The sequence below is a fragment of the Aquila chrysaetos genome, chromosome 5 (assembly GCF_900496995.4).
Source record: "Aquila chrysaetos chrysaetos chromosome 5, bAquChr1.4, whole genome shotgun sequence".
NCBI classification, from domain to species: Eukaryota; Metazoa; Chordata; class Aves; order Accipitriformes; family Accipitridae; genus Aquila; species Aquila chrysaetos.
In genome coordinates this window covers 52,646,855-52,668,887 of record NC_044008.1, presented here as the reverse complement: position 1 = coordinate 52,668,887, position 22,033 = coordinate 52,646,855, and the positions used below count along the sequence as shown (strand labels likewise).

Genomic DNA, 22,033 nt, shown 5'->3' with positions numbered 1-22,033 from the left:
TCCTCCGCTTCCTCCGGGGCAGAGGCTGTGCCGGCCCCGGGCTCTGCAGTGCAAAGGTACCACCGCCTCCACCCCCCTCCACACCACACCACCCCACACCAGAAATACTTTCTGTGTTTCTGCAGGCAACATTTAGAGCTCACTGGATCAGCTGGGTGCAGGGAAGCAGTTTTACACCCTTGTCTCCGCAGTCCGCTCCATACCCATTAATATACCATGGTGAGGGGATGAGCCAGATCCCCAAAGACCTGCAAGGCATCTTTACATTTAGGTCTGGGAGGGGGCTGGAGAGGTAACTAATTCATTTCTATGCCCTATGGCAGGATCAGCACCCCCTAAACCACTGCTGGCAGATGTCTGTCCAGTTTCTTTTTAAGGACTGCTTTCCTGGGCAATCCATTTAGTCTTTTTTTTTTACTCACAGTTCAAAAAAAAAGTGATTTAATTCTCCTTTGCTGCAGTATAAATGTATTACCTCCTGGATGGATTCAGAGACCAATTGATTGCCTTCCTCTTGGCAGACAACCTCTTAGACGCTTCAAGACTTCTCACACCCTCCCCCAGTCACCTTTCCTCTACAGAACCGGTTCATTTGGTCCCTCCCTGGAGATGTTGGTTTTCAGACCTTTGATCGTTCTTGCCATTTACCTGGGAATCCCAAATGGCTCACAGATTTCTTGAAACGTGCTAAGCATGGTATTAACATTAGGAAGGCCTTGTCTGTAAGTAGAATAGAAGATGACTTTGCACATCTCACACAGACCACTCACCTGTTAAGTTTCCATTACGAAATGTGTATGAGACAAGTAATTCAGAAGGACACTCTTGCTAAAATGTTGCTGAATGCAATCCTTTATCCATTGTTCAGGAACTGACATTTTGGAGCTTCCAAGTTCGCAAGGCTCTTACTGCAGGGGATAGGAGCTAACAGTAAGCTTGGTTTTAATGGTTGTCCTGGCTCCATCCCTCCCCATCTCAGCTGGAGATGTTACTCTTCACTCCCTGCCCTGAACAGACATTTGCTGTTAAACAGCTGCAGCGATTTGCCCTACGACACTAAGACCCATCCAAATGAAAGGTTGTTTATAAGCTACTACAATGCAGCTACACCCATTCCTTTCACTGTAGCTGTGTCTACACTGGACAGAAGGCTCCAGCTCTCTCCGCTGGTACTCAAGGGCAACTGATGGCAATTCTGAAAAATGTCATTTTGCTTCAGGGCATGTCATATGCAGTTTTACCATGTACTCACGTATTTACTTCTTCACGTTTTTGCAACTGAAATGGGGATTGCCAATGAATCTGATGAATCTGGCTGCCACCTTGCTACTGCGAAAGGACAGCTCTATAACCCAAGAGCAAATATAGGCGCTGTCTCTTTAACAGCATCATCCTTCATAAAATTCAGAGATCAGAGGGAGGATTCCTCCTTCGGCATCTCTTTTCCCCACCCTTTAAGTCACACACAGACATGGTGTCACACTCATCTCAGTTTATTGCTTGTGTTCAAACAGCTGTCCTTATTTCAACTGCTGTATTAGAAACAAACAAACAAACAAAGGCACTGAAAGGATTTTTTCCATATGATCGTGATTCTATGGCTTCAGTCACATTACATTAAGGTATATTAAATTGCTAGCCTCCAGCTGGGATGCAGAAGGCAAGTATTAGTGCTTAACATCCCGTAAAGAGAGTTAATCCTCTAAGTTCCAACCCACATCATGTAGAATGGGACAGGTAAGGCTGAGACAGGCTGAGACAGGCTGAAAATTCACTGCCCCATCTCCCACATGACGTCCATACCTGCTAATCCATGCCAGTGCCTACAGAAGAAACATCAAAGCCTGGCTCACGGCTTTGCACAGTGTTTGCCTGGCACAAGGGAAAAACCCACCCTTCTCCCTCCACAGGGCACAGGGAGGTGTAGCTGCCCAGGGGCCACGTCACTATATTAATTCATTTCCCTTTACCTGTGAAGTACAAGAGAAAAAGACAAGTCAGTCCACAAACCAGTGAAAGAAGTATTTTGTGTCCGAGAGCTCCCCTGAGAGGAATTCAAAATGCATTTTTTTGCAAGAAGATGAAATTCTGTAGACAAAAGGCAGCCAAACCTCTGCTGCCAAACCTTCAAGACTCCTCTTCCTTCCTTACAGGGGTTGCTACACACTGGGGTAATGATCAAATCTGACCAAGGGAGGGATAGGATCCACGTTGCCAGGAGCTCAAAGGCAAATGGAGTAAAGAAACAAAAACCCCCATTGTTAAAAAGGAGAGAAAGCCCTTGAAGACAACATATCCCATACATAATGCTCCATTATAGTCTGAACAACCAGTACGCTCTACTTTTAATGGTATTCATTTCTATATGAAAAAGAAGAGCTGCTGCAGGCCACATTGGGTCTTCAAGCACACTTAATTACCCTGCCCAGCAACCTCTTTTCTCAAACACTTCATTGGCACGCTAACACTTCAGATTCAAACTAGAAGTAATTCCAAGCCCGACCACAATGACTTAAGGTAAACTGGGGCACTGCCTTACCGTGTCTACTCAATTCCACAGCCTTCACCTTTTAATAGAGACCAAAACCTTTTAATTTCTGTTTTCAGACAGCATCAGAAATAGTAAGAGAGTACCTTGGTCCAGGTTAGTGTAGTCTCTGTTCACATCTCCTGACAGATTAATCAAGGAGTCCTTGTACCAGAAAGTAGCAGAACACACAGGCCTAACTCTGATGAAGAAAAATGATAATTTTTTCTCCTATATAATGTGCAAATTTTTCTCAGGTGGTGTCAGTACTGGTACTCTGCAAAGTCAGGAGCAACAAAGACTGCATGCCATGTTAGACAGCCGGACACAGCATTTCTCCTTTAACCTAGATTACACAGCCAGGCAATCATTCCCAGCGAGGTAAGTGATGAGCAATAATGCAGTTGCAGGGCAAATGTAAGGCATTTTCAAATGGTAGAACCCATTCAGCCAGCAAGGGAACACACAAGAAATCTTGTGGTCATGAGAGGGGAGGATAGGAGGACCCGATAGGAAAATCTAAACCATGAATGCCCAAATCCAGTAATAAGCTTTCCTTCTCACAGGGGATTGTGATATTATCACGACCAAGTCCGTTCCCTTCCCTCCAGGAGCTTACACAACTAGAACACACCCTTGCAGTTTTTCTGACTCAACGAGCTCTGAGCCCGGCTTCTCTCCTTAACTGCAGGTTCCAAAGCTCCTTATTATACTGGATTTTTTCACATAAAATTAAAACAGCAAAACAAGCTCCTTAACACAGTATGATTAATGGAAAATTGTTGCACTTGGAATCACAGGGGTTTGGGAATTAAGGTACGTGTGTAATGGGAAATTCAGTGCTTGTGAGTGATTCCAGATTCACAGCTTTGGAAACCCAGTTCCCTAGAAATCACAGCATCATCAGCACTCAGACAAGCTTCTCCCACACGCTGTCCTTCACCAAAACCCTCAGCCATGGCCTGCTGAAGAAGTCAGAGTTGGTGGCCAGTGGTCCTGGGCTCACATTATCGAAGGAAAAGAAGAAAGTGCTGATTTCCTGGGACACAAATTGGCACTCGCTAGACTACAGATCCAGCGTCACCAGTGCACATTACAGAGATCATCGGAAGGTCAGATCATACCTCTCTTCTGTTAGCATCACACTGCATTCAAACCACTGCCTACAGGTAACAGGATCCATCAACCCAAACCCATCAGAACACTCGTACTTGACTTCAGGCCATTTTAACCACAGCTTCTAACTTGCCTGAGCCCACTATAGAAAATCTGACTGTAGAAACCTTTGATAGGTGAATTCCATGATTAGTTATGAGTCATATACCTATTACAGTTGTCTATGCAGCTATTTCACAACCCTGTATTAAAATATAGGAACATCAGTATTTCCTTATCTAGCAGCCATGTTCCAAGTCCTGTTTCTCTTTGTGAAATATTACTCTGCCTTCTCCCATCTCCACTCCATCAGGGAGTGTGTCATAGCACTAAACTCATCTGCAAAGACATGGGGAAGGAAAAAGGGTAGAATTCACTTATTCAGAGGACAAAATTAATCCTGAGGTTACTGTGAGACATGTTCATTTTGAAAGTGCCATATGGAGGATAAAAACCTATCAGATGATCAAAGCTGTTGGCTCACTGTATACTATGCAGCTCCTTTTATGTCACTGTTTCAGCTTCAGCTGTGGGCTTGCTAATGTGAGGATCCCCACCAGGGAGGAGAGGACGCCACAGAAACCAATCACTCCTGGGTTGGTCTTGCAGATCCCTAGAGTATCCAAAGGACCTGAGAGATCACAGAGATTCTTCACCAAGTCCAGCAGCAAAGGAGGATGTCTTTTCAGTATCTGAAACAGCAGGAGGAGAAAACCGTGCAAACCACCACATCTCACACAGTTTAGTTCCTGATTGTGTTTGTCCCAGAAGGAATTCTCCTTTGTCTTTTCTCCCTGTACAGCTTGTTCCAGCCTCCAGGAGATCTCATACCAGTCCCTGGCTAGATTCATCAGGAGTGAAAAGTAGTAACACTTGGTAGCCCAATTCCGCCACTTCAGCTTATCGACATCAGGTTGGAGCCCAATGCTCTTCAACCACAGGACAGCATCGCAGACGAAGTAGAGGGCACGGGTCAGGTTGGAGGCTGTAAGGCAGAAGCGAGGAACCACATCTGGCAGCTGTGTAGTTTTCCTGGCTGCTACCAAGGCATGTACCATGTTGCCCAGTCTGAACACTGCGAGAAACCCCAAAAGGTTAGCATGGCCTAGCCTTTACCGCAGAGACACAGCCCTACGCAGGACAACTTGGCATGTCACTGTCCCCATGTACTTTTAAAAGTGGGCTTTGGGCATTTGTATGCTTAAGCATTTTCTTCTCACAGCGTGAGAAGCTAGTATTAGTGAGGAAAGGGGTGTAAACATCTCAGTTCTGTCCTGCACTGGCCCAGGACCTACACACAAATTTTGTTAATAGCTAGGACTTGCAGCCTTCTCCTGCCGCTCTGTTCTCAGCGCCTGGGTGCCCTCTGGACCAATATCACTCACAGCTCTGAACGAGTCAGTATCAGCAAAGAACGTGACACAGAGCCTCCAATTTCAGCTTCACAGGATTTCACCTAACTCTGTGGACAGGAGATGTTATGGCATTAACCCCACTGCAACCATGAGCTACAACTTTCCTAAGCTTCTGTGAAAGCTGGTGATTCATGTGCCAAGCACACCGAGACCCAAGTCCCTCCTCAGCCATGAATTTGCCAGAGGTACACGTAGTTGCCTGCAAACAGGAGCAGTGTATTCCATTTCAAGCTATAATATATGGCAAGCCTGATTTCATCCGCTGCACAGTTTAGGTTTCACCCTGTGAATGTTAATACAATATTATGCAAAATACTTTTCATAACCTGCTGCACCGTCACAGTGACAGATGTTAGCAGCACCCAAGCTTAGTGGAACTGCAAGACTCCTGAATTTAGGCCTGACGTCTATTAGCGAATTGTTTAGCAGAAGCAGGAGAATTATGGCTATGCTGATAAACCAGCTGGCCTCTCGGCTAGAAATCACCATACTCTGGAGCTAACTGGAATTATAAAACAAATCCATGGTAACACATTAAATGAGAATATTTGCCTCATGTGTTGAAATTGTTCCAGGATTGAGCAACTGGTAAGTAGGTGTAAGATCAACCTGAAAGCAAGCAATACAACCACAGCAACAGCGTGACCACAATGGATGCAACTGTGACACAGAATGAAGTGATGGAAATGGTTAGACTATGAGAAAAGTATGGAAGGGTATAAGATTTAGTAGAGTATAAATGCTGAAGAAAATTAATATGTGAAGTAGGATATAAAAAGCCATATTGAAGGATGGTCCTTCAGAGGTAATTTTATTGGCATGATGATCTTTAACGTTAGGCCATCTCAACCCATTAGCTGGAAGGACTAATGAAAGCTCAGTAAGCCAGCCTTGCATTGTAACTCTGCGGTCTGTCCTTCAACAGAGATGACAACTCGATGTCTGCAGCAACCGTTGACTGTTAACTTATTTCTCTAGTTCTCTCAGCGATAATTCAGACTGCCTGATCGGAGAGGAGGCTGAGGAAGTAATAAATGTCTCTCTGGCCCTATCTAGCCGGGCAAGCCAAGGCAGGGATAAGGTCTACTGACAATTTTGTGATGTACTAAAAGAGGTTTTGTGGCTCTAGGTAAGTTAACTACAGAAAACGCAAGGCCAGGAGCTGTTCTGCTGGAAGGAGCAAGTGAAGACGGACTCATCCCTCTAGACACCAGGTACTTACTTTTCCGGCCAGAGCTCATGCTAGATTCCAACTGCTTGAGTTTCATTACCAGCTTCTCTTTATCAGCCTTACGCTCTATTAAATAGCTAAGCAACATGCATGTGTACTGAGTGGCTCTGGAATGGAAAAAATGAGGAAAACGGTACACAGGTGAAACACGGACGATTTGCAGCAGGGGCAGCGTTTATTTCCGAGGTTAAGGTCACCCCCCTCGCACCCGGGCGGTGCCGGGGTGAGTTATACCCCTCGGGGGAAGGGGCACAAGCGCAGGTGGGGCGGCTGAGGACAGGCAAAGCGGCGAGCGGCGCGGCAGGAGAGGGGCCGGGGCCGGCCCGGGGGGACCGGGCAGCTCTCCTGCCCGAGGCAGGGGGCCCTAGAGCGGCAGGGGGGGCTGCGTGAGGGGCCGGCCGAGGGCCCCAACACCCAGAGGGGCGGTGGGGATGCTCCACCCCACGGCGCCGCTGGCCCCACCGGGGGTCCCCGGAGAGCCGGCACCCAGGGGCCGGGGCCGGGCGGGCCGAGCCCCCGGCCCGGCGCGGGGAGGCCGCGCGGCCCCGCACTCACCGGAAGAGCTGGTCGCGGCCCTGGCTGCGGTTGGTGAAGTCCACGAAGCCCTCCATGGCGGCGGCGGCGGCGGCGGCAGCCGCGGGAGGTGTGCGGGGGCCGCGGCCGCCCCGCCCCGCTCCGCCCTGGCGCCGCCCCGCCGGGGGAACCCTCCGCTCCGGGGCGCGTTCCCGGCCGGGCCCTGCCGCGCCGCGCCGTTGCCACGGCGACCATCAACAGCGGGGCAGGTGTCCCCGCTAAAGGCTCCCCCCGGCCGCGCCGGCGCCGTCGGTGGTTGCGGCGGTTCCGCTCGGGGAGGCTGGAGCGGCCCGGCCCGGCCCGGCCCGGCCCGGCGCGGCGCGGCGCGGCCCCTCGGCTCCCGCTCCGAGGTTAGGCCGCTGTGTGGGGTGACGGCGGTGGGGGTGGGCCCGCCGTGAGCCCGGCTTTGGCCTGAGGTGCTCCGGCCCCAAGGGGGAAGCTCAGAAAGCACCCGGGGGCTTGGAAATTAAGTTTATAACGTCCAGTGAAACCACCCGCTTTCCAAATTAATTGTTGGGATACTATCTAGGCCGAATAAGTCTTTTAACGAAGAACAAGATAATATTTTTTAATGCTGTGTCGTAATTCTTGTACAAACTCGTGCCAAAGCTTTTGCCCTCCCGTTTTCTGTGGGTAACCTACAGCCACCTGTGTGGCTGATATTCCCGGAGCAGGACAAAACCCCTGAGTAACAGAGGCGATGCAGCGAGTAGAAATTAGCTACGTAGAACAGGGTTGCTCTGGCTATCGATACTTAAAGGACCCCCCCCCTTCCCTCCTAGAGATCATTAATAATCTTTTTCTTTCCCCCCATTACCGCATGAAAGTAGATATTGCACGATTCTTCGTTCTTCTGCATCTACTGTGATTCCTGCATCTGTGGTGTGTTTTGCATCTGGACTGGCAGAACCATGGCTGTGTATATCCGGAAGGATCCCCTGGAGATTCCTCCACCATCTGAAAAGGACTGGCTAAAGGAAGACGAGGAAGATTTCTTCCTGCAGGATCCTGATCGAAAGCGTGATGCGTTGCCTCAGCCCTTCAGGATGGTCAACAAACTGGTGACGCTGGTTTTTGAGAATGCTATGGAAATCATTGAAAGAAGGGAGATGTTCCGAGAAGTGCAAAAACTAAAGGTCCAGCCTACAAAATGCTTTCCTACAGCTGAATTCCAGGTACAGAGCCCCTCACAGAATAGATAGCATTAATCACCATAGCAGTTTTTCCAGAGAATATCCATTCAGTTGATTTTATATTCTTCTGTTCATCACCTTCCTCAGAATCCACCACCATCTCACTGATTCACTTCAAAAGGCTGCAGCTTCTAAGCTTGTCTGACAGGTTCTGCTTCCCACCCATCTATCACACCTCTCTGAAAAGAGAGAAGCAGATATTAAACAGCACTAAATTCACCTTCTGCTTCTCAGGCTGGCTCCACCCATGTTTGCCAAGGAGAAGTAATTAGTCAGTAGCATATAAATGGGCAAACTCAGCTCTGTGTTACGGTGAATACCCTAATGGGAGTGTTGTGAGCAGAAGGGCAGTGTTGCCTTCCCCATCATTCTGTGAAGGATATGCTGGCGTCTGCTGGTGTTCTACGACTGCCCAGAGGAACTCAGCATCCCGTCGCAGCTCTGCGTTTGCGGTGGGAGGGCTGAGTACTACTGAGTTCTTGGCCTTTAAAGCCCCTTCTGCTTATCGGAAGGGAAAAGGTGGGAGCAAACTTTCTCATTCCCAGTACAGGAACAATCTCTGTGACAGAGATGAGAGCCCCTCCCCTGCTCTTCTGATGAAAGCTCATGCAAAAATTTTTCCCTTGTAGAATAAATCAGCATTTTCTGTTGGTGAAAGGGTAGGATTGTATTGCTAGTATGGCTGATGTACCCTCCACTGGGGAAGCAGTTTGGTACACTCATCTTTTCCCTTTCTTGGTAGGTAACTGGAAGAGCCAATTGCCTTGCAGTGTCTGGAAAATACATCTTTGTCGGTCTGTCCGTGGGTCTGGCTGCCTTCAAGGTGTCTGACTGTAAGGAGGTCTGTGCTTGGGATGCAGTCGAGACAGAGATTTGTGCCATCCATGCTTCGGATTTGGGGAATGAGAGCCACATCCTGCTTGCTGTGGATGAAATGGGTTAGTGTGACATGGATTTCCTTGACCTAGCTGGGGATGGCTGTGCTCTGGAGCTGGGGAGTTGGTAGCTGCATTATGGAAGAGTGTTAAGTCAGGAGGAACATTAGAATGGCTGACAGGTTTCCTAGAAAGCCCTGCAAAGAGGGCATTAGATAACAGGTTGTAGGGTGTCAGAGTGGCCCTTAGGGCCTTGTGATTAGTAGAGGGTGGGGGTTTGGTGTCCTCTCCGGAGCAGCAGAGGCAGGTGCAGAGCTGAGAGTGAAGTGCAGTAAATTTTAGGAACACCTTGGACCAGAGAGAAAGAACCATTGCTAGGTATGACCTCCTGCCCGTGGTTTGTTTCAGCACCTGTAATTGCACAGCCCTGTGGTAAATAGGTTGGTTGGCTGATTCATCTGAAACCTATCAATTCTGGTGGAGATACTTTTCAAACTGGCTTATCCATCTCTATGTACAATCGAGTGTTTGCTCGTGCTGGCATAAGGAAGCCAGCAAAAGTTCAGTGCTGGAAGCGGTGGGATATTCTTCCTTGAGCCCAGGAGAAAACGTAGTCCTGTTCACTCTCCTGCATGTTTTAACAGCCATCTCCCAAGAGCATGGCTACTATCTGTTCACTTCTCTTCTCCTGCTACTGTTACTTTTGTATTTCTATTCCAGGGCTTGTCTGGCTCTTCTGCTTTCACAAGGAAGGCTTCCTACTCGTTAAAATCCTAAATGAAATGGTAAGTACTGAGTTAATTCCATGGACACTGGGCAAAGGCTGGTAAGTAATCACTCATGAGGAATACTAACTGCCCTCAGGAATTTCTGTCATGGGCAGCAGCACTCCAAGTGTGCTGCCCCGTATTTATTCCTGTTCTTCCAACAATCTGTTTGGCCTTCACCCTGTTGAGAACTGTGTAAGGCCGTGGAGCTCTCTGAATCGGTGATCTTGCTTTGATGCCAGCCCGTTTTTCTTTGGCAGGAGGATATCAGCAAGCGAAGTACTTGTGAGGAGGTGGTGCTGTCCCCAGGAGGTGATTACGCAGGAGTCCTGCTGCAAGGCAAGTGCAGGAACATGGTGTGTTGGGTGATGGCTGTTGTGTTCTAGCAGAGGGGCCAGCAGCAATGCTTTTAAAATGCTCAAAGTGTTCTGGGTTCCAGGGATCCTGTTCCTAACCCTCCCAGTCCTTCCTCCAGCTTAGAAAGCTGCTCCTGCCACTCTCTGTCCTCTCCAAAAGGCCTGGTATGGATCAGGACTGATCCCAAACTGAGCTGTCTGGAACTGGTCAGCGCAGTTCCCAGCTCCCAGAAGGCTCAGTGAAAGCAGGTTTCCCACTCGTCTCCAGAAGTACCAAACCCAGTTCTTCCTCTAGATTGCTATGGCTCACTGTTACACTGGAAATATGTACACTTGAAAAATTTTCTCTGCAGACATAAGCCAGACAGCATAGAGGCAGTCTTTAAAAAAACTACAACAAACTCCTTGCTACAACATTCTTCTGCTTCATGGCAGCTGCCTTTGTCAACCCATTTGCTGCTAGCAGGTTTTTTGAACCTGTTTGGTGGAATCTGCCTGGACGTATGCTGAGAATGATATGCGTAGCATCCACAGAGAACCAGTGTGAGACCATGTCTCACTTTCTACTTTACCTCAGAGGCTACAGGTCAAATTCTTTGACTGAGTTGCTTAATGGAATTTGTTTGGTGGATGTTGGACCTCGAGGACTTGAGCTGGAGGCTGAGACGTCAGTCTCAGTCAGGCATGTGAAGCATTAAGTGGGAGGAGAGGTGGGCTGCGTGGAGTTCACAGGGATTTTATATTTCAAAAAATATCCAAATCTTGTTTTAAGGATATAAGATAACAGAGGCTGCTTGCTTGAAAGACCTTTTATCCTCATTTCCAATTGCTCAACATGGTTTCCCAATGCAGACAGCACAAAAGCTTGGCTGGAGATCTACCGATTGCCTAAGGATTCCTGGCTGAAGGAGATGGAAAAGAACCCAGGAGCTGCAGCAGGGCTGGCTTGCAGGGAGAGGAGGCCAACTTGGACATCTGCGGTACGAAACAGATCCATCTCCCACTGTGCTATTTTTTCTTGCACCCTTTTGCCTACAGGTCTTTCCCTAAGCCTTGCTCCGGCAGACAGCGACAGCAAGATACAGGCTGAACAAGTCTGTTGGCCCCGGGGAGATGGAGTATATGTCTCTACAGCTGCTACAGCCGCCCATCCCACATTTCACAAGGCCTTTTTGTTATTGGGACATGTTTACTCTCCCAAGACTGGCTTTCCAACGAGGTTCCCTTGGTCCCAGGGCTAGCATTCCTGTTGCCCCTCCCTGAAACTGGCAGCTCCTTTCCGAACAGTATTGCCCCATCTGAGGAGGCCCTGTGTAAGGGTATTCCCACAGGGCTTCTCCCTTATGTTACTGGGGAAAGGTGAAGGAGTGGGAATCAGGCCTGATAGCTCCACTTGGGAGTCTGGTCCTGAACCAGGGTTCATGTTTTAGGCTATCTACCAGATGAGCCTGGTGGGGCCACGTCCGAACCCACTAGAGCAGGGCAGGGTCTCTGCCTGTTTGCACTAACCACTGCCACCTCTGGTTCTTTGGCAGAAAAGTCTGGAGCTGCATGGAGACAGTTCTGCAGAGATGGTAACTGGGCTCGATGAATGTCCTGAGCTGTTATGGGGAATTTTAAATGCTGAGTCAGTGCTTAACCCTCTCCTGCATCGCTTTCACCCTGCTAGATTTCACTTCTCAACCCACAGGCACCTTCTGCCCAGCACCTCCAGCTAACCCTCTGTGATACCTGCCTTGTAACTCTTCCCTTCTCCTTCAGCAGAGACTTTCCTGGCCATTTAAGAGGGAGCTGGTTCTCAGCCCTGTGTTCAGGGCTAACATCCCTCTTAACCTGGCCAAGCAAAAAGCAAACACCCAGGTGTTCCCTCTTTGCTGATTCCACGTAAACTACCCAAGTTCCTGTCACTTCCTTCTCAGACATGGTTGATTATTTAGCCAGATCTTTTCTATTTAGTCAAGTGTCAATGTGTGTGGGTGGGGTGGTGGGGACAGACCGGTGCTAGTCCCCTGTAGTACTTTCCATTCCTAGCCAAGCACATATGTGACCTCTTCCAGTCCTGGGCTTTCTGAAGTAAAATCTGGTTCTTGTATTCAGGAGCACTCTGCAACCTTTAGTCCTACTTCTTTTTTTTTTTTCTCTTTTTTTTCCTGAGCCTTGATGTGCCCCACCCAGGCCTGTGCTGCAACAAGAGTATTTCAGAGAGATTAGTAAAATCAGAAGTGGAGGTTATTTAGGGCACAAAGACAGGAGGTGTCTGGGCAGGACATCCTTTGTAATGTTGTTGAGAAAGCAGTGACCTCCCTCAAGCTTCTGTGTTTTGGCCTGAAGAATGAGCCTAAACTCAGTATCTTCTAGGCAGTGTCAGCCAAGCTTAGCATTCACTTATGTTAGGAAGCGTTCGATTCCCATGAACAGGTAAAAACTCAGCAGCATAGGGCACAACACAGTTCTCAGTTCTCAGGCCAACATTTTTCTGTTGCAGGAGTCTCCTGTGTCTGCAAACCAAGCTGATGCAAAGCTGAGTCTCCCAGTGCTGCTGCTGAAAGTGAAGCCACCCAAACCCATTACAGGTTAGGACTGATTCTGTACTTGCAACCTGCAGCCTCCTTCAGGTGGCAAAGGAATCATGGCTCTTACGACTACAGAACAGGTCAGAAAGTTTCAGTAACATGCTCCCTGGTCCCTTCCTGACCTGTCTTTGTAGTTACATGTAATCCTGTAGTGGGAGTTGCTTCTTACCCAGCCATCCACCTTAGCACAAAATACTTCAGCATGTCTTGAAGTGGGTGTCATATACCCTCGGCTTCATTGTCACCAGAGAGGGAGGAGGTTGTTTCCCAGATCCTAGCAACCTGATGGCACCCCTAGTTCACCACTCTGAGTCCTGGATTCATAGGAAAATGCTGAGGATGGGGACGGAGCAGACCTTATGCTGGGACACTTTCGGGGAGAATGACACAGAAAGGCAAGGTGAGCTGGGTCCTCAGATGACTTGCCCTCGTGCCTGCCTTCAAATACTGGAAAATGGGCTAGTGATGTAGAAAGTCCCACAGAATATATTCTTCATGTTGAAATACTTCTACCAGGAAGATGCAGTGTGTCCCTCTTCAAGACAATGCCACCCTGAAGGCAAGATGGTCAAAGTGCCTCTGAGCACTCCATGGTGTCTGCTTGTCCAGGGCTGTGCCTTTTCCCTTTGTGTTCCCAATCCAGGCAGTAGTTTTAAAAGCCCTTTGGATGCCTTGAAGAAAGTGGATGATGACAGCATGCTTGGCTTGGGGTACAATCACCTAATCAAGGACTCCCAGTGGGAGCAGCAGGAAGCAATCTTCTGCAGCACTTATTGGGAGTATCTGGAGGCCGAGAGTGTGAGAGAGAGCAAGGAGGAGATCCCCAGGTGAGTGGGAGCACCAACCAGAATTTCAGTCCATGAGACTTCAACACAGGGCACTTTTTAAGTGTAGATGGAAGCCTCTGTCTTAGCTTTGCCTCCTTCATCCCAAGGCTTCAGGGCAGGGGGCTAGAGCCATTCCAGGTCTTGTCCCAGTGCTGCCTACTATCAAGGCCTTTCTTTTATATATATTTCATACTTCCTTTTTTTCAGACATGCTACTTTTCATTTTCTCCTGCCTAGCCGGATCCTACAGGTGGGACCTGAAATGAAAGTACAGCCAGGTAATCCAAATGGGCAAAAAGCTGTTAACATATGAAGCACATCATTGCATGATGTAGAGCTCCAGTTAGAGCTCAATGGCTCTGGCTTGGGTTCACTATATAAATTCCATCTCCAAGGACATAAGCCTGGATAGAAATGTCAACCTTAAGACTTATAAGTCAGTCACTGGCATGGAGTCAAACAAACTTATCTCCATAGTTAAAAAAAACCAAAAAACCACTACACAAAAAGACCCCAAAACACCAAAAAAGATGAGGGGGCACATAGGCAAGATAAAAATAACAGGCAAGGGAAGAGTTTGTTGTGGTTTAGTTTCTGTGTGAGCAGAGTTTCTGTAAGTCCCATCAAAGAAACCATGAGAGCTCTAATAAGAGCTTTCTAATGGTATTTTAGTGTCCTGGATTGTTCCTTTCTTTGTCTCCAATCTCCTTCTCTTTTTTATTGTCCCCTTCTTTGTACCAGATGTTCCAGCTGGCATCGGTGTGCACTGGGATGGAAGCCACAATCTCTGCTTGTACGTACTTAACCGTCCACTCAAGGAGAAATCAGGTAAGAAAGTCTTGCTTTCTCTAGCAGAGCAGTCTGTGGGGAGTGGGAGTATTCAGTCACCAGTGGCTGTCATTCAGTCAGATCTTCATGATTCAGGGAAATGAGGAATGGGGAGGAGAGCTGCCCCATATCTTGTAGGTTATGGTTAGGCTGGATTGTAGGGCTCCATGCTGTGTAGGCTGGCAGTATTTTGAGTGAAGACACTCTGGCAGGAGACCCCAGAATGGTGCATGTTTTATTGGGAAACTGGAAGCTGGTACCATGAGAGAGAATGTTCTGCACCTTCTTACAGTTACCTCTCTTCATGTCCTTCTGTTTAGATTCTGATCCAAAGCCTGATGTTGTGTGGCCATGTGCAGCTCCAATTGCATGCTCGGCTGTCAGCTCCTGCTCCAGGTACCTGGCACTGGCATGTGAAGATGCAACAATAACTATTTGGGATAAACAGCTAGGTGAGCTTGCCCTTTGGGACTGTGTATTGGAATCACAGTGGATAAATTGCAACCTTCCCTAGGAGTTTGAGGCTCTGGCTTGGTGTGAACAGGGGACTGGCAGTGAGTTTACAAGCAAAACTGAAAATAATTTGGACTCCTTCATGGGATGCTTGGCCAGAAGTTGCCAATGCAGCGTGGCTGCCTTAGCCCTGACAGAATCCTTCCCATCCACAGCAGTGCAGGGGCTGTGAACTGAGGACTGATGCCTGTCTTGCCCTGAGGCTGTGGCTGTGAGACAGTCACTGCTTTGTCACTGCACACTCAGGTCATCTTTAAGGCTGTTGTGGCATCACAGTCCAGGCTGCCATCGGTGCTAGTGTCATCCTGCCATGATGCAGGGATTCTTCTGGCAGAAGAATCTTCTGCCGTCAGGATTGTTCTGGTGGCTGCTGCCCCCGAGCAGGCCACAGTCCAAGCTAAGCTTTCCTTGGATCAATTGCCATTTCCTTTTTCTTACTAAATTGCTGTCTTTCCCTCCCCCGCTGCTTCCTCAGGATACCCACTGTCTGTGACTGCCATTGTAGAGGAACGTCTCATCCGTAGCATCCACTTCCTGCGGAGTTCTGCAGCTGTTAGCGATGAGACACCTTGTCCTGGCACAGATTCTGTCTGTCCCATTGTGCAGCTTCTAGTGCTATGTACAGACAGTTCTTTCTATTTGGTGAAAGCACCCAGGGCTGGGAAGTCCAGCATCACGCTCCTGGCAGGCAGGTGAGGTAGACTGATGGACCTTACACCAGCCAAAGAAACCATGTGGTATAGTGGTCAGGTCCAGCAGGGAGCCCCAGATTTCTGTGGAGTAGAAAAATTTCTACTGCTTTTACCCAGATAGCTCTGCCGTGCTGCTGTCAGCAGCAAGAGTGGTTTTGCTAGGAGTCAGTTCCAGTGCTAAGATCCAACGGTTATGCCAGAATTGGGGGTGCTTCTGAGTTCTTCTGTGCACCAGAACACAAGTGCTTGTAGCACTACTCCAGGGCTGATGTTCAACTAGCTGGGTCTCTGCCAGGTACCCAGGGGAATTTTTTCTTCTCTCTTCTGCCCTTGCCAGAGTAACTTCCCCCTAGAAGTCAGAGCAAACATTTCTTGCCATCTTTCTAGCAATTTTATCTTCACTTATCCCCTTGGTTTGAGGAGAAGTGTCAACTTTGGGGAAGCTGCTGCTCTGAAGGCTATGGTTTCATGCTTCCATGGCAGGCAGGGGATTTTTATCTCCAGCATAGTTCCTAGGCAGGTTTGCACAGGGATGGGCCTCGGGGGTTCCTGCCCAGGAGGAGGCAGGCTTTGTCTCCATAGGGAAGGGGCTTGGCTGGAACTTTATGCCAGACTGTGTGCCACAAACTGCCATTGTCATTATCGCAGCCTCTCAGTATGTGCCAGGTACATGAAACAGTGGCATAAGCCTGAGTCTGTTTTACAGGCCTGAAGATCCAAATCTTGCTGTCAGCGCGGTGGTGCCTGTCCTGGCATTCCCCAGTGCAGTGAGTATTACCACCAGCTCTCAAGAACTCTGTGAGAACACAGGTCCATCTGGCTTGGGATCCTGTTTCCAGTAATGGCTGTAACTGTGTGCCTAGAAGATAAAGAACAGGGCAATCAGATATGGTACTGCCCTCACATCCTTTCCCAGCCTCCAACTATTTTTAGCATGGGGACTTCCTGCACCAGTTACAGGTCTGTGTGTAGCTGGTCACTCTCAAAGGATTTCTCTTCCGTGATCTTAATCAGTATCCCCTTGCACCCATGTCCTCTAATTGACCACTGACGTGGGTGGCACTGAAGAAGGCCTTCTGCACATGAATAGGTCCAACTGCAAAGACAAGAGAGTTCAGCCATGAAGCTTCAGGCATCAAGGTCAAATATGAGAGGGCATCATGGTGAGCAGAATTTACATGCACAAGTCCAGCCAGACCTTTCAAGTGGCCTCAGAAAGTTTTCAGGCATGGGGAGAAAAGGACTAAAAGCTGCTCGCCAGAGCCAGCCATGCAGAAAGCTGGAGCTAGTTAATTTCTAACCTTCCCTGCTGCCTTTTTCCAATCCCAACCTGCAGCAATTCCAGTCCAAGTTCCCTGCGTGGCCTATTCTTGATCTGCTGTGGCCCTATGACTACTGGGCAGGCAAAGAAAACAGCATCATAGTTGGGGATGTGAAGTCCTGAATGTCATTCCATGTCCTTTCCAGGAAATGCTTTTCAGTTCTTTTACGTCTATTTCTAAGTGTCAACTTGCTGTTTCAGGCCCTGATCTTCTCCTGGGATGGCACAGTGTCCCTGATGAATGCTGCCACGTCGCAGATTGTTTACTGCTTCAGTACTCCACCTTCTCATGCTGTAGCATCCTCCTGGCAGCCAGTGTTCATAGTGGATGGTGTGAATCAGTGCTTGCTGCTTCGAGGTGGGTAGCGCCTTGGAGTGGTCTTAGGTACATGGTCACTGGGTGCATTCAGCTGTGCACTGATCCTTGATAATTCTTATTGGATGACTCCTGATGCAATAACCCACTGTTCTTTTTTCTGTCTAGGAGATAGGCAGCAGAACACAGATGCACTGGCACAGACCAGACCCAGTCACAGCACCATCTTCCTTTTTGACTTCAACTCCTACCCACTGAAGGAGGCTTTCCCAAAGGAACCAGATTTGCCTCTGAAATCCTTGCAGAACCTGCCATGGATTGAGAGATGTAACATTTTCTTACGTGATAGGTAAGGTTCTCCTTCAAACTGATAGGTAAGTGCACCTGCATTATTGTAAGCTGTGGTGTTGCTCAGGTCCATGCAAGGTCTCGCCCTGGAGCTTCTGGGTTCTTCTGTGTGCTGTGACAGATTTATGTCTGGGTAAGGTTGATGTTCAGGTAGCTGGATTCCTGACAGCCACCCAGAACCCTTCCTTCTCTCGTCTGTCATTCCTGGAACAACTTAACTGCTGTAAATCAGGATGCCTGGGGAAAGCTCATCATTCCAGGTAGAGAGGGCTTGCTAGTTCTAATGTGCTTTTGTGCAACACAGATTGTGCAAGATTGTCTGGGAATATGATCCTCAATCATCTGCGTCTTCCTTTTGACCCCATAGCCAGGCAGAGCTGCATCTTTTTTGTACCTTGCTCCTCCTCTCCGTTTCTACGTTCACTTGATGTTTAGGTAGATTTGTGTTGGAGGTTTCTTGCTTTGAGAAGGTCTCCAGAAGCCTCAGGCCGAGGTTGCAGTCAGAGCTTAGCTGATGCATTGAGTTCATGCCGTCACTAGATGGCAATGTGACATCTCTTATTGGGTGACTTTTTCCTTGAATTACTCCTTTTGGCAACCTGGAGCCAGATCCGTGTCAATGATACTCTGTTTGTTCTTTTCACTATGCCTTAATTCTCCAATTTGAAATGGAACCGGTGGGTGCAGGTATGACCTTACAGCACATATTACCTGGTAGCCATCCCTAATTCCTTGTGTCCAGTGTGAATCCTGTGGTGTTGTCTGGCTAGTTAAATGCAGAAAAGTTTCATCCTATGCTACCAGCCACCACTTCTGTCCCTCATTCTCATAAAGCTGGAGAGGAGACTCTTGTCTGCCTTATACCAGAAAAAGTGGGGAGACATCACGTCCAGGGATATCTTGCTCCCTGGGTACTGAGAGCTGAAGCCAGAGCAGAGCAAATACAACTGCAGTGAGACCAGTGTCTATAGAGGATAACAGGCAAAGAGAAATATGGAGGTCATTGCTGTCAAGAACAGCAAACTTGAGTGCTGAGGGGCATGAGGGAATCACTGAGGTTTTTTGGACACAAGAAGTCTGAACTGCTTAATTTGTTTTGAGACCCAGGGACCCTTGAGGGAACCAGGCTAAGGTTGTCTGCACACTGGGGGAATGGCAGGGACTGTTTTAACCACCCTTTTCTTCCCTCATTAGGCAGCAGAGTCGGCTGGGACCCAGGGAGCAGTTGCCTGAGTACTGGAGTCGGCTGCAGGCACAAGCAGCTGCCATGGACAAGGAGAGACAGAAAGTGAAGGGACAGAAGAAGCTGTAGTCAGCCTTGCATCCTGAGAGCCAGGCTCTGCACTATTACAATCCTGCAGACCCATGATCCAGCACTAATATTTTGACAGCAACTCTATTCAAATCTATCCTGCTGCTTTCCATCCTGGGGCAGTTTGTCATCTGAAATAACTGCTTACCTGCCACTGCTCAGCCACAAGGATCTGCACCCTGCATCTCTCCTTACCTAACCCTCAGCCTGTTCCAGCAGGGTTCAGCCCCTCCTCATTGGAGACAAACACTGCTGATGGAAGAGTCTTGAGGTAGGAGAGGCCTCTCACCAAAGTGGCAGGCCCAACACCTGTGTGGTTCAGCTAAGTATTTGTGCTGGGTCTCTGAGTCCTCCCAGAGACCTGGAGCACCAGAGCAATATGGTATGTTACAATGTCCCTCCTTAATAAAGCCTTTTCTCCAGTAAAAGTCTCTTGCTCTTCATAGGACTTGCATTTTGTCAGACTCTGATGTTCTATCCTTCTGTCTCTGGGGCTCACCAATGTGTCTCATCTTCTGCTCTGACCCAGATGGGCAGGCAGCAGCATCCTTGTGCTTAGCAAGAGACCTGGTCTTCAAACCAGGCATCAAATCAGCCATGAAGGTGGCATCCCCCAGAGCATAGCAGCGCCAAGCAGCAGTGACACTGCAGAGTGTGTCAGGCCTGACCTAGGCTGTTCCACAGTCTAGTTGTTTCTTTTGACTTCAAAGCAGGCAGTTTTGGGATAAGACTGCTTAGGAATTGCAGCCTGAAAATGTGCAGACAAACTCTGTGGGTTAAGGTCAGGCTAGAACTGGTGTTAGGGCCAAGAATTTGTCACTGAGAAGCAGGACAGAAGCTGGGGGGTTCAGAGAATTCCAGGCTGTGCTGAGCCAAAGACAAGCCAGGAGCATGGTCAGCACGTTGGTCAAAGGCCATAAAAAGCTGAAGCATCCCTCCTATAGGCAACACAGGACAAAGAACTAGCAGGGACAATTCAAGGCCAAGCATCCATATCCATGTATTTGTTTCTTACTCCAGAAGTGTATTAAGTTAGTAGCTTGCCCTGTATGCTTGACAGATGGGGCAAAAAAGTATGCAGGCTCCCTGGTCAGTCTTTCACTTGTCAGTATTTTCAGGTCTGCAGTGCCGTGGGAGACTGGCAGCATCTAGATCTTGGCTGCAGAGTCTGATTGCTCAGTCACAGGCTGACAGCCTACCTGCATTTTGCACTGGGCATCTTTGTTGCTCTTCAGGCAATCAGGGGTCCTCTGAAACCTGAGGGGCTCTGGGGCAGGTGACCCAAAATATCCATTCTTAAGTATAGCAAACATATGCTTTCTTGAGCATAAAAACCACGAGAAAGTCTCAGTCCTTTTACAACTGATTGTGCTTCCAGGATGACTGCCTAATCCACAAAGAATCTGACAAACCTGCCAGCAACCACTCCAATCTGTGTGCATGGGTGAGCTGTACTTTTTCCAGGTCTCCCTCTAGTGACTCCCCCAAAGGTTCAGCAAAGCATCTATGCAGGATGCTAGGGATTCAGCGCAGGCTGAGCTATGTAGACATTCCCATGCCAAGGTCCCATTTCAGTTTTTTTATAGCAAGTTGTCTTGTTCTGTTTGAGTTTTGATGGGAGGTCTCAGCTCATCCTCTGGAAATAGTCAGTCAGTCTGTTGTGGAGGTAGGAAAGAGGAGAAGCATTCCACTTGTTTCACAGTCTCAGATGCCTGGTTTTGCTCTGGAGAAGGACAAGATGTACGAATTAAACCTTCCTATTTGGTACCTTTGTGAAGGGCTTTGAGGGCCATAGTAAAGCCTTTTGTGCTGTCATTTTCCATCTGCCACAGATTACAGCTTCACAGCTCATCTGATTGTTACGGATATTGATACTGGGTTGTGTGAGCACTTGCCATCTGCTTCAGTGCAAAGTCAAGAGGGTTAGCTCAAACCATCTTCAATGCCTGTTTAAACTGAGCCACCTGGTTCAGCACTGAAGTGAACAAGGAACAATACTTGATCTTTTCTTCTGTTCTTGCTGTGGTGGCAGTAACAACTTAATTATTTTGTTTCTGTGGTACTTTAAGAAACAATGGACCTTCTGCCATAACTGGGCACAGGGGATTACTCAGGGTGGGAATTCCTATTCCTACATTGCTTCCTGTGCTGCAGAGAGCCAGCACAACTAATACGTGGCCCCTTGAACAGCACTGGGTCTAGTTCTTGCTATTTGTGCAAATGTAAAGGGCTTGGGGATCTGTGCCCTTAATCCTACCCCATCTGCTTTCCATTCAAGAAGAGGAGCAGGGCTTGCCTAGCATCAGAAGAGGCAAAACAGGATCTGCTAAATGGTTAGATGTACTGTGCCTCCACCAGTTTGTGTGTATTCATCTTGATATATGCTTGTTTGTTTGCAGTTTGAATTTGCTCTAAAACTCTAATCATGTGCTTGGCCAAGATAACCAGGAGCTGGCAGGCTCCACAGAGAAAGGAAAACAACAAGCAGCTGCAGGAGGCTGATGAAGAGCCTTTGTTTTTACTCATGACTTCAGCAGGGGACCATTTGTTTCCTGATTCTTCGAAGGGATACACAAAAATTGGTATGATCAGCATGTTGACATGTGCGTTGGTGATGGAGCTCTGTACTAAGCTCCACAGCACATTCTGGAGAGGACCAGAGGCACCCGATTGCTTATTCCAAAGATGATGCCCTTGGCAGCTATTCTTCTATTCCTGCTCACTCCGTGAGCCCTAGGCAGCTGTAGGTCTGAACAATTTGAGCTATTCTACTGCTGGAAACTATAGAAAGGCCTTGTGAGGTATCAAAAATATCACCATGAAAAGATGAAACTGTAAGACTTCTGGCTGGGCCAACTCGTAGCTCAGTGCCAAGTTCAGTGAACTCAGAGGTGCTACCTGTGTATAATAGGAGCAATTTGGCTCCATATTTTAAAAAAGTAAAATAGAATTTAAAAAGCAGTTGGTGGTTTGAGGCTTGTGAGAGGGAGGAAGAAGAGCTCAGATCCACAGGGAGGCGCTCGAGCAGCATCGTTCCAGCAGAGCCAGGTTACTGCCTAGCCATGCGGAGATGGTTTCTGTGGGAGAGGAGGCTGTGCTTTAATCTCCCTAAATTATCTGCTGTTCTCTGCAAGAAGCCAAATGTCATCTCGCTTCTTCGCATACTTGCTTGTGCTGTGGAAGCAGAGGAAATCAGAGGCTGATCTGATAA

At 48.2% G+C, this 22,033-nt stretch overlaps 2 protein-coding genes across 4 annotated transcripts; one reads left to right on the top strand and one right to left on the bottom strand.

Annotated features, from left to right (window-relative positions):
* Nucleotides 1-1,477: 1,477 nt before the first annotated feature.
* PEX11A (peroxisomal biogenesis factor 11 alpha) lies at nt 1,478-7,858 on the bottom strand. 3 transcript variants are annotated; one of them, XM_030015778.1, is made up of 3 exons: nt 7,719-7,858; nt 6,320-6,435; nt 1,478-4,757 (listed from the first exon to the last, which is right to left on the bottom strand). In XM_030015778.1, exons 1-3 carry the CDS (start codon nt 7,856-7,858, stop codon nt 4,192-4,194), a joined length of 822 nt encoding a protein of 273 aa, XP_029871638.1. In that variant the 3' UTR covers nt 1,478-4,191. The 3 variants fall into 3 exon arrangements, with proteins under 3 accessions (XP_029871638.1, XP_029871639.1, XP_029871640.1); XM_030015779.2 differs by lacking the exon at nt 7,719-7,858 and adding an exon at nt 6,884-7,003; XM_030015780.1 differs by lacking the exon at nt 7,719-7,858 and adding an exon at nt 6,884-7,003 and having other exon boundaries at nt 1,478-4,667.
* On the top strand, nt 7,355-19,244 carry WDR93 (WD repeat domain 93). Its single transcript, XM_030015776.2, has 17 exons — nt 7,355-7,459; nt 7,732-8,076; nt 8,837-9,032; nt 9,690-9,754; nt 9,997-10,075; nt 10,945-11,072; nt 11,628-11,666; nt 12,578-12,665; nt 13,309-13,492; nt 13,700-13,770; nt 14,234-14,320; nt 14,641-14,772; nt 15,309-15,525; nt 16,232-16,292; nt 17,048-17,204; nt 17,331-17,511; nt 18,705-19,244. The coding sequence occupies exons 2-17, from the start codon at nt 7,813-7,815 to the stop codon at nt 18,820-18,822; spliced, it is 2,067 nt and encodes a 688-aa protein (XP_029871636.1). The 5' UTR covers nt 7,355-7,459; nt 7,732-7,812; the 3' UTR covers nt 18,823-19,244.
* Nucleotides 19,245-22,033: the final 2,789 nt, after the last annotated feature.